The sequence below is a fragment of the Leucopleurus acutus genome (assembly GCF_964270905.1).
Source record: "Leucopleurus acutus genome assembly, chromosome: 3".
In the NCBI taxonomy this organism is placed as follows: domain Eukaryota; kingdom Metazoa; phylum Chordata; class Mammalia; order Artiodactyla; family Delphinidae; genus Leucopleurus; species Leucopleurus acutus.
In genome coordinates this window covers 39,775,641-39,787,754 of record NC_139145.1, presented here as the reverse complement: position 1 = coordinate 39,787,754, position 12,114 = coordinate 39,775,641, and the positions used below count along the sequence as shown (strand labels likewise).

Below are 12,114 nucleotides of genomic sequence, written 5' to 3'. Positions count from 1 at the left end.
GGGCACCACCTTAAGGCGGGAGGGTTCAGTAGTCCTCCCTGGCTCACCTTAAAAGACTAGGGACAGGCTATCCTTGCCCATGGTAGACCTCACTTCTCTTGACAGTGTATTAGAATCCTATCATCCATTCTTCTATTCCAACACTGTTATGAGCTCGTTTGCATTTTTGGCATTTATGACCTCTAGGGATAAGAAGTCTATGTAATCCTTCTTTTCCCTGTGAAGTGAGACTTCCTCTGGCTCTCCCTAATTCAACTGAAGCCTGTGATATTCTGGGATAAGCTTAATAAATGGGGTTTGACACGGGTCCTACTCTTTCAGATGTTGTTGTTCGGGCTCAGAGTTGCTCTGTCATGCGGGTCGTCTGTTCTGGGTGCAGCTGTGTAAAGGTCTGATCTTAGAGCTTTCCTTTTCTGAGAGTTGAACGAGGAATGGGTACAGGCTTCCCCTGCTATCTGAAAGTAAAGCGTTAGTATGAAAATTTTCGTAAGCTGAAATGGCGTAAACAAAGAATCAATTACCTTAGGACACATCTTGCTAATGGATGCACAAAATGGATAGATCCAGATAAAGCACAGCTGCTTAGACACAGTTCAAAGCTATGGCGGTTTGATTCTGAGATGCTGAGTGGAGTTCCTGGGGAAGGAGTTGGGTGGTGCCACTCAGTGCTCAGTGCTCTATAACCGCTGGCTGCAAAATAAATGCTCAATGCTATTTTCACTTTTCACCTTTTCTGGAGGGTAAAAGCAGAAAGAAATGCAACTCTTTGGATTTCTTTCGGTTAGCAACAACAGGTACCAATGTAGGTCTTTGGTAAAAGTGAAATGGCTTAAGGCAAACCTGAAAAGTGGGGCATATTTGTACTTTTATTTAAAAATAAATAAAGTAAATATCTTTAAAAGAAGAGTGTTGCCCATGCCCTCTTGGTAGATTCCCCAGACTGTGGGACATGTAGCCTATTAGCTGAAGTGTGGAGTTTCTGCTTCACGTGCTTATGTCCATTCATTTTCACATGCTTATGTTCTTTCTGCCTCTTAAACTAGCTGCGGCCTTATGACCCTCAGAAGTGTCTGTGGCTCTGAGTTCAAATTTGATTTTAGGGCTTCCCTGGTGGCGCAGTGGTTGAGAGTCCGCCTGCCGATGCAGGGGACACGGGTTCGTGCCCCGGTCCGGGAAGATCCCACATGCCGCAGAGCAGCTGGGCCCGTGAGCCATGGCCAATGAGCCTGCGCGTCTGGAGCCTGTGCTCCGCAACGGGAGAGGCCACAACGGTGAGAGGCCCGCGTACCGCCAAAAAAACACCAAAACACACACACACACAAATCTGATTTTAATCTTTAGGTGTGATTTTCTTTGGTTTAGAGCAGACCCAACTCTGGAAGGGATGTTCACCCCGATATGACCATCCCTGCAATACATTTGAGATGAGGCACTTGTGTGTATGAGACTCTTCTGAAACTTGAACTCTTGACACCGAGGAGTGAGGTGATGGTTTTGACAAACCCAGAAACTTCCAGATCTTGAGATATTGGCTGGCTCGCTACACACTTCTTGGCATCTGGGAAACTGATGGCCCAGTTGCATTGGGTTGTAGGCTGTACTTATCTAGAGGGTCAAAGAATGTCTCTGGGTTAAAAAATGAAAAACGCTCAATGCAATAGAAATATAGCCTCCTTATAGAAAACCTTTTGCAAGAAGTGCTGCCTGGCAGCAGGAGAAAACTAGAGGTCGACTGGTTTCCAGTCCTTTTTTGTCAGACCCCTTGGGGCCAGCACTTCCTCTGAGGAAGTCAAGCCTGGTGGGGAGAAGAGGATAAGACGGGCACATTCTTCCCTTCATGAAGAGGAAGAGTCGTGGTTAATTAAGCCAGTGATTAGGCGGCCTCCTCCGAGTTTGTGCAGATCTCTGCAGGCCCCTCATATGGTCACTGAACTCTGGGATCGGCGATGGCTGCCCTGGCTGAAGGGCCGGTTCGACTTGGTCTGTCCACTTGAGTAGGCTCCGGACGCCATCATCCTACTAGGCTCCAGGAGAAGGTGCTCCCCAGATGAGAATTTAGCCCAGGAGTCCCGTGAGCATGGGTCATCCCTTATGTGGTCTCCACTGGATCTCTCTCCGGGCAGCACCCAGTCCTCTTTGTACTTGCACTCCACAGGGCTCGAGCTGTTTGGGGTGCTGGCTCTGAAGCTCGGTTCTGGGGCAGGTGGCCCTGGACGGTGGGTGGGCTGGGCCTCTCCAGGGACAGTGGCAGGCCTCTGTCGGCTTCTCCAGCTCTGGATTTCCAGCTCTCTTTTGTCCATGGGGAGTTTGTCAATTTTCTGAGCTTTTAAGATCAGAGACTTCCCATATGTCCCTTGTAGAGCCAGGAGAAAGTACCTGGTGGGAAATAATAGAATAAAGATATTTTCTGACGTCTGACTTCTGAATTTCAGCATGGAAAGGGTCCTTAGAATCCAACTCCCTGCCCGGGGAAAGATCATCTTTTTTTTTTTTTTTTTTTCTTTCAAACAATGGTAATTTAATGTTAGTTACTATAAAGAAAAGGTTGCCATGTATTGGCCTTTACTGACTGCGTGAATCAGGGGTGCTTCCTTGGGGAAGCCTTATTTGATTGAACTTCCTTCTCATAAATGCTCGTACCACCTCTTAGTTCGTAATGATGGCACTTAAAAATTTTTTTAATTTTTCATTTATTTATTTTTAACATCTTTATTGGAGTATATTTGCCTTACAATGGTGTGTTAGTTTCTGCTGTATGACAAAGTGAATCAGCTACACATATACATATATCCCCATATCTCCTCCCTCTTGCGTCTCCCTCCCACCCTCCTGTCTCACCCCTCCAGGTGGTCACAAAGCACCGACTGATCTCCCTGTGCTATGCGGCTGCTTCCCACCAGCTATCTGTTTTACATTTGGTAGTGTATATAAGTCCATGCCACCCTCTCACTTCGTCCCAGCTTACCCTTCTCCCTCCCCATGTCCTCAAGTTCATTCTCTGCATCTGCATCTTTATTCCTGTCCTGCCCCTCGGTTCTTCAGAACCTTTTTTTCTAGATTCCATATGTATGTGTTAGCATACGGTATTTGTTTTTCTCTTTCTGACTTACTTCACTCTGTATAACAGACTCTAGGGCCATCCACCTCACTACAAATAGCTCAATTTCATTTCTTTTTATGGCTGAGTAATATTCCATTGTATATATGTGCCACATCTTCCTTATCCATTCATCTGTCGATGGACACTTAGGTTGCTTCCATGTCCTGGCTGTTGTAAATAGAGCTGCCATGAACATTGTGGTACACAATTATGGTTTTGTCAGGGTATATGCCCAGTAGTGGGATTGCTGGGTCATATGGTAGTTCTATTTTCAGTTTTTTAAGGAACCTCCAAACTGTTCTCCATAGTGGCTGTATCAATTTACATTCCCACCAACAGTGCAAGAGGGTTCCCTTTTCGCCACACGCCCTCCAGCATTTATTCGGGAAAGGTCATCTTTGCCACTCTCTTGACTGATGGATCAAATCTATGCTTGTACGCCTCTGGTATGGGGGAGTTCAACAACAAAATATAACAGCTAACATTTGTTAGGTAGCAGGATTATTCTAAGTGCTTTACATATTATTAACTCGTGTTATTCTCCCCCAAATCCCACGGGGTTGGTACGTTTGTTTCCCGCTATGTACAGACATGGAAACTGAGGCACCGAGAGATTGAATGGTTTGTCCAGAGCCACACAGTGGTCAAGCTGTGGTGAAGACCAAGTGCTGTGGATTCTGAGGCTTTTCTCTCATCTACCATGCATGAGGCAGTCCATTCTATTTCTGAGCTGTTCTAATTTAGGCAGATTTTCTTGCTTTGGAATGTCAACTCTTTGTGGAACTTAATAATTTTAGTTTCCCAATACGTCCTTTTCTTGAATCCACAGGCTATGCTAGCTTCACAGCATCAGTGTATTATCACTATTTTCCAGATGAAGATACTGAGGTCCCAAGTGATGAGATGGGTTTCCTAAGGTCTCCCGAGAAGTTGATAGATCTCCTTGATGGTTAACTCAAGGTTCCTTTCCGCTGCCAAGCTTCCTGTAGCCTGTAGTGGACTCTGGGGGTCTCTATATGTGCCTAGAATATTTTCCTGTTCGAAGTTTAGGTAAGAAGGTAACTAAAACTATGTGATCTGTGGTAGAAGCATATACCATCTTGTGATGCTGGGCAGCTCATACCCCCTCTCTGGGTGTCAGTTTATCTAAAACGTAATCCAGTTGGGCCAGAGGACATCTAAGGTCTTTTCCAAAAATAATCCTTAAATGTTTTTTTTTAAAAATTTCTAAAGCCTTATAAGCAGAGAGGCTCCCATCCTTCTATTATGTCTAAAAGATTCAGGATGAGCTAAAGTGAGCAGGGGTTTCTGAAGACCACAGTAGATCCCACGGAATCAGAAACTTCTCCCCGTTCTCTCTCATCTCACCCAGGGCGGCAGTGCAGGTGACCATTACATATGTGTTTCAGGAAAGACTCTTCTTGCGGGAAACTGGAATTTTCTCAGTTTAAACATTCCCCCAAGTTACCAATTTCCCTCTCTGTCCATTTAGTGAACATATACCTGGCAAGTTCCTACAATGGGCCAAGCCCCAAGGGACTATTAAGCTGGGAACCAGACTGACAGGAATCTTGCTGTCAGGAAGCACAGGAACAGAGTTGGAAGCCGCAGGAGCAGTGAGAGTGTCAAACACGTGATCTGGTGCAAGAGATCTTCCTTGAGGAGGAAACAGTAAAGGTGAGGACTGAGGGATGCGTAGGAGGAAGCCAGGCAAAGAGGGGGTGGGAAGCAAATCCTGGGCTCAATGGCTGCAGTGTGGAGAGTGAGGGCAAGAGTGAGGGACTAGGACACAGAGGGGTTGGCAGGGTCAGAGCAGGCAAGGACCATGGGGAATGTTTTGGGTTTTGTGCATTATTGTAAAGGCCTTGGAAAGTTGTGAACATGACACGATTACACTTTGACACAATGATAATGGATTAGAGTAAAACCCAGTAGGAGACTACTGAAGTAATTCGGAATGAAAGTCTTATAACCTATCCATGGTGGTGGCTGTAGAAATGGAAATAGCAGATGGAAATACCTACTGAGAAATAGGTTAGCAGATAAAATTGTCGGGTCTTGGTGATGGGCGAGAGAGGGGCATGTGGTGGGTGGTATCAAGGATGAGTCTCAGGGGCCTGCCTTGATCCTGAGTGGTCACCGTGGATGAAAGGAACTCGGGAAGAGAGCCAGGTTTCTGGGATGGTGGTGGCGACAGAAAGTAGATAGCGAATTAAATTACAGATGTCTCCCACTTTCCTCAGATGTAGCGGGCCCAGTGCTGGTGAGGCATAGGTAGCTTAGAAAGATGTATCTGGGATTCCGGAGAAGGATCTGGGCTGGGAGTTTATATTAGATATTCATTTGTGAAAAATGATATTTAACTTCACAATAGTGGTTGCTATGTTTATGGCAAGAATTAAAGTGAGAAGACAAAAGAACCTAGGCCAAAGGCTTGACAATACACCATGTCAAAGACATGAACCAGCAAAAGAAACAAAGAAGAAGTAGGAGAAAAACCAAGAGAGTTCTGTGTTACTGAAGCTAAACGAAGAGTGTCCAAGGGCTCTGTTGTAGCGAATTACGATGCTGCATTGTGTTTTAAAGTTTGTGTGTTAGTTATTTAAGAGATAAAACAAAAGAAACTTACCTTCTCTTAGTTTAAGAGAATCCATAGTTCCTTTATACTGGTTGAAGTAATTAGACCGAGATAAGTGAGGTCACGGTTAGTGGCTAATTATCACAAGCTTGGTGAGTGAAATCAATCTTATTATAAGTACAGCTTACATCTTTAAGTGAAAAAATACAGAGTTTTCTATAGCAAACATTCTATCATGTAGATTTCTGTAACAAAAATTAATTGTTCTAAGGTTACAAGTCATCAGTCCTTGGAGCTATTAAAATAATCCTTTCTCTGTCACAGGAAATCTCTTTGCCTTTCTTAGGCACCAGAATTAAACAGTAATTCAAGTTTATACTATAGAATAATATAGAATAAGCAGAGATTTAACTTGTGCACTGTGGTAACTGGCAAGAAAATATTTGCCTGCTTTTCCCTAAGCTGTCCCTCATTTGTTTAACAAGCTGTAATGTTGAGTGTTTGTCTTTTCCAAGAACGTTCACACTTTTCAACAGCCCTCATCAAGCTGGTAGCCTCTGGCTCCAAATGTGTCTTCTAACCAAGGGTAGGACAAGAATCCTCGCTGATGATTTGCTCTTTCCATACCCCAGATAAGACACAGAACAGAGGAGGTCAGTCCTCGGTCAGAGGTGATCACAACCATGTTTAACCCCAAAAGTGTGGACAAAAATATTTAACCCACATATCTGATGCCCTTTTCCAATGAGGGCAGGACCTTCACCGTCTCTCCCAGGCTCCGTCTCCCAAGGGGTTGGGCTGAGAAAGGGGGTGGGTGGGAAATAATGTCCTCTGAGGCTTGTGCTTAATTGCTCCCCACTCTTCAGTCCCAGGGCCCTGTTTTAATACTAGTTACTTTCACCTGTATTACGATCACACTTCTGCCTGAATTGTCCACTGGGCTGTAGACTTCTGGAGAGCAAGAGTTCTGTTTTATTCATCTTTCTGTTTCTTTAGCATCTTTTTCTCATTTATCTCTGAGGGCAGCCTACATGACAAGAACTCTCTGCTAGCTGTGGGTTATATAATGATAAGGAGACACCTTCCTTCCCGGAGTTAATGGTCAGACCAAGACAAACAGATAAAACAGATGATGTGGCTAAAGGGAGTAGTGACAGATAGACCCAGGTCATGGGAACACAGGAGCGAGGGGGATCTGTTTCAGCCTGAGGGAGGTAGGTGAGGTCATGCGAGGGTTCTGGAATTGCTCATGCCTGAAATGATGTCAAAGGGTGAGGCGGTCTGGTAACGAAGGGCATTTTGAACAGAAGGGACAGCATGAACACAGGCAGGAAGGGGAGAGGGCAGGGAGCCTTTAGGGAAGTCCAAGAAGCTTGGTGATGTGGAGCCCAAAGTTTGAGCTTTGGGAGCAGGGGGATGAGGCTGTAGAGGCCAGTAGGGGCCAAGCAGGGAGGCTACGTCCACAGTGCATACTCAGCCGTTTGCTGAGTTCACAGTAGTGTTTGTCATATTGGTATCTTCAGCCTCTAAACCCTGCATCAGATGTCAAGGTTCTGAGGTGGCTTATGAAGAAGAAATGGAGCCCAAACTAGGTTAAGCAAGCTTCCAAACTTATTAAAGGAAGCAAAGCATGCGAATGGCTCTCTGCCTATTAGAAAAAGTTCTACACAATGTTGCAATGGCTTCTTGACTGTGGCCTATAACGATAAAGTAGCTGAATTTCAACGTTTAGAGCAGACGAGATCCTAAGGATGGAGAGAGGCTGAGTCTTGCCTCTGGGTACAGCATCGTTAAGTTCACCGAATGCTCTGACTATAGAGAGCGTGGGATGGAGAACAGAACACTGGCCTCCGGGTGGGGAGAACTCGGCTCCCGCTGTGACTTGTGGTGGGCTGGAGGACACATTCTGGTCCCTCGTAGGACTTAAGCTGTTCCATGAGCAAGTAGGACTACAACCGCCGCTTTGCCTAATTTCTAGGTGATTTTGCAAAAGGCATTTTTTGCACAAGTGGAGGAGCTAGATAGAAAAGCATGTGTCAAGAGTAAGTTCTAAGGACACGCCAGGCGTTGTTGCTGTTGCTGTTTTTCGGGAAAAGGCGAATGTAGAGGATTTAGGCTGGAAATGTTAGAAATAGTCCCTCTGCATGAATGACTTATTTGGCAAATACAGGGTGTGTGTTTTAACAAATTTGAGTAGTATTAAAAAGTTGGCTATTTCATGCAAAATTTGAATTTCTGGGGAAAAGCTAAAGCTCTGAAATGCTGGTCTTGATCTTTCCCTGTGGCAGTGATAGGCTGAAGCTTAGAGGTTCCTTCTCCTAATGTCTGTCTGTACCTCACCTGGTTTGCTGCTGTTGCTTACCTGTCCCTGTAGGCATTTGAGAGTGAGACTCCTGGGCTAAGGAGTAAAGGACTCTAGAGCTTTTCAAGGTGATTCTTTCTACACAACAAAGTTTGTATGGCAGGAGGGTAGGAGTTAGTACTCTCATTTTACAGATGGTATGACAGAGGTTGTGCCGGATTTGGTGACTTTGCTGCTCTGTGGCTGAGCTGGGACCAGAGTCCGTGCTATTTGCCTCCAAGTTCATTATTCTTTCTGTCCTAGCTCCCTATCTTTGAAACAATAGCCTCAAGCATCCCAGCTGGAGTCAAACTCCTGACTCTTGGGCTATGAAAATGGCTGATTGAGGGGAGAGTGGTAGTTCTAGGAAGAAAATAGCACCCCCTGTTCAAACCTTGGGAGAAGAGCCACGACCGGTGTGAGGAAGCAGACGAGGTAGAAAGTGGGGTCCGAGAGCTGGCCTTCCATCACCCAATAGGGGTTGATGGGACTGTTGCAGGTGACGCAGGTGGCGTTGTACACTAGGGATACCACAAAGTACGTCAGGAAGCTGCCTGCGAGAACAAGCCCGTGGATGATGGTCTGTGGAAGGAAAGAAGTGAACACTGTTGAAGGGATAGCTTAGATTAGGGGGGAATGCAGTCACGCTACTTTAACTTGTTTTAAACTTCTTTTTTTGGAAATGCCACATACCTATAAACAATTTTAAAAAGTGTGCCATTTAATGGCTTATGATAAAGTAAACACCTATACTGCTACCACCCAGAATTTGAACACACATACCCCGGAAACCCCTAAATCACCTTGACTTTGGTGATAATTTTCATGATATTCTTTAGTTTTACTACCTATGTTTCTCTCCTAATAGTCTGTTTTTAAAAATTAATCATATTTGATGTGACTTTTGTCTTTTTTCCTCAGTATTATGTTTGTGTGATGAATTCATTTTTTCCACATGTGGCTGTTAGTTATTCATTTCCAAAGCAGTGCAGTCTTCTGTAGTCTGATCTCATTTTGCCCTGCCTGTTTTATGCTGCTTTCCTTCCAATTCTTGTCCTCTTTTAAACTTACTGACGATTGCATATAATTTCATTTCCCTGTCTACTAGTTTGAAAGTTATATATTTCATTTCCATTCCTTAGTGATTACTCAATAAATGCTAATAAGCAGTTCTAACTTACTGTGGTATAAAGTTTCTATGTTTCCCTCCTCCTGAATACATTAACTTTAGAACACATTAACTTTGTTTACCTCCCTCCTGACTCATATCTCATTGCTACTGTGTATTTAAATCCTATCATCTTTTTAAATCACATCAGTCATTATTACAGTGTAATATGGTCAGTATTCTTTAAGATTTACTTACATGCTTGACACTTTTTATGCCTTCATTCCCTCTTGCATTTTGGACTTTCCATCTGAGCTTTCTTTCCTTATACTTTTTAAAAAAATTTTATATTAGAGTGTAGTTGGTTAACAATGTTGTGTTAGTTTCAGGTGTACAGCAAAGTGATTCAGTTATACATATACAAGTATCTCTTCTTTTTCAAATTCTTTTCCCATTTAGGTTACTCCAGAATATTGAGCAGAGTTCCCTGTGCTATATACAGTAGGTCCTTGTTGGTTATCTATTTTAAATATAGTAGTGTGTACATGTCAATCCCAGTCTATCCCTCTCACCCTCCTTTCCCCCTGGTAACCATAAGTTTGTTCTCTAAGTCTGTGAGTGTTTCTGTTTTGTAAATAAGTTCATTTGTGTCATTTTTAAAGATTCTGCATAGAAGTGATATCATATGATTGATATTCATCTTTCTCTGACTTACTTCACTTAGTATGATAATCTACAGGTCCATCCATGTTGTTGCAAATGGCATTATTTCATTCCTTTTAATGGCTGAGTAATATTCCATTGTATATACGTACCACATCTTCTTTATCCATTCCTCTGTCGATGGACATTTAGTGTGCTTCCGTGTCTTGGCTATTGTAAACAGTGCTGCTATGAACATTGGGGTGTCTTTCCTTATACTTTAAATAGAGTTGACCTTTGAACAACATGGGTTTGAACTGTGCGGGTCCACTTACGTGTAGATTTTTCTCAACAAATACTACAGTATTACCTGATCTGTGGTTGGTTGAATCCACAGATACAGAGAACTGATTGTCGGACTTGAGCATCCACAGATTTTGGTATTTGCATTGGGTCCTGGAACAAATCCCCTGTGGGTACTGAGGGATGGCTGTACATCCTTTAGAATATCCTTTCGTGAAAGTCTGCTGGTGATGCATTCTCTGATCCATTATTTCATTCTCATTCTTAAAAACTATTTTTGATCTTGTTGGGAAGTTATTTTCTTTTAGTATATTTAAGATAGCATTTCACTATCTTCTGGCTTCTGTTGTTGCTATTGAGAAGTTAGCAACTCTTCAGCTGTTATTCCTTAGAAGGAAGTCTCTCACAACGTGGCTGCTTTTATGATTTTTATTTCGTCTTCAGTGTTCTATAGTTTTCTTATAAGGGTGGATTTTTAAAAAATTTATCTTGCTTGGGTTTTGCTGATCTTCTTGAATTCGTGGATTGATGTCTTTCATTGCTTTTGCAAAATTCTCAAGTCACTATCTTTTCAAATATTGCCTCTGTCTCATTTTCTCCTCCTTTCCTTCTGAGACTCTAATCAAACGTATGTTAGATCTTTTAAGATACCACCATATCTTCTATATATCTCAATATCTGTTCCATAATTTTCATCATTTTACTTTTGTTTTATATTCTGGATAATTTGACCATTTCACTAATTCTCCCCTCAGCTGTGCCCAATCTGCTGTTAATCCAGCCATTGAAACTTAAATTACAGTTATTGTACTTTTTAATTTCGAAGAGTTTTATTTGGTCTTTTTTTCACATCTTCTAGAATTCTTGCAGATATTTGAAAGCTTAATCTTCTTTAAACATAGCAAACAAACCTTTTCTATGATTTCTATCTGATAATTCCAATACCTGAAATATTTGTTACTGATGTTTGTGCTTGTGATCCTCATTGAGTTCTTGTTTCATTTTGAGCTTCATTATTTATTTACTTATTTGTTATTTTTTTTTTTTTTTGCGGTACACGGGCCTCTCACTGTTGTGGCCTCTCCCGTCGTGGAGCACAGGCTCTGGACGCGCAGGCTCAGCGGCCATGGCTCACGGGCCCAGCCACTCTGCGGCATGTGGGATCTTCCTGGACCGGGGCACGAACCCGTGTCCCCTGCATCAGCAGGCAGACTCCCAACCGCTGTGCCACCAGGGAAGCCCCATTATTTATTTTTTTGTGTGTTTTTGAAAATTTTATTTTTCTTACTCATTTGAGAGTTATTGAAATTTCTTAATGCAATCTGTTGTTATATAGTGCAAAAATCTTCTTAAAGTCTACTGTTTATTATTATATATATTTTAACTGAAGTATAGTTGCAGTGATTCAGTTATATATATATATATATATATATATATATATATATATACTTTTTCAGATTCTTTTCCCTTACAGGTTATTACAAAATTGAGTATAGCTGCCTATAGGTCCTTGTTGGTTATCTATTTTGTATACAGTTGTGTGTGTATGTTAATCCCCACTTTGGCAACCATAAGTTTGTTTTCTACGTCTGTGGGTCTATTTCTGTTTTGTAAATAAGTTAATTTGTATCTTTAAAAAAAATTATGATATAAGTGATATCATATATTTGTCTTTCTCTGTCTGGCTTACTTCACTTAGTATGATAATGAGCTTCCTTATTTTTGAATATGTGATGCTTCTTGGCCTTGGAAAATTAGTGGGGATACTTTGAGGCTTAGGAAAACTTTCCCTGGAGAGGGTGTATGTGTATTTTGTAATATCCTTGTGCACTGTCAGTTACTTTAAACTGAATTCATAAGTCAAAATTTGGCTCACCCAGGGGGTACAAAGAATCTGGGCTGCAAATCTGTGTGAGGCCAGCCCATGGTCCATTTCCCAGGATAAGTCCTTTTTACTGATTCTCCCTGCTCTCTTCAGCACAGTGGGAACAATCCCTACGGTCCCTGCTGGGGAGGGGAGTGCAGGTAGGTCCACTTTTGGG

The 12,114-nt window shown here is 42.5% G+C and overlaps 1 protein-coding gene across 1 annotated transcript in view; it reads right to left on the bottom strand.

The window, feature by feature from the left end:
- Nucleotides 1-1,916: 1,916 nt before the first annotated feature.
- The window catches only part of LOC309958882 (phospholipid-transporting ATPase VB-like), a gene marked incomplete at both ends in the record, with an annotated part of 61,666 nt that continues 51,468 nt past the window's right edge, over nucleotides 1,917-12,114 (bottom strand). Inside the window, 2 exons of the mRNA XM_082835014.1 lie at nucleotides 1,917-2,376; nucleotides 8,414-8,601. Coding sequence (XP_082691140.1) covers nucleotides 1,917-2,376; nucleotides 8,414-8,601 — 648 coding nt within the window. The remainder of the gene's footprint in view (nucleotides 2,377-8,413; nucleotides 8,602-12,114) is intronic.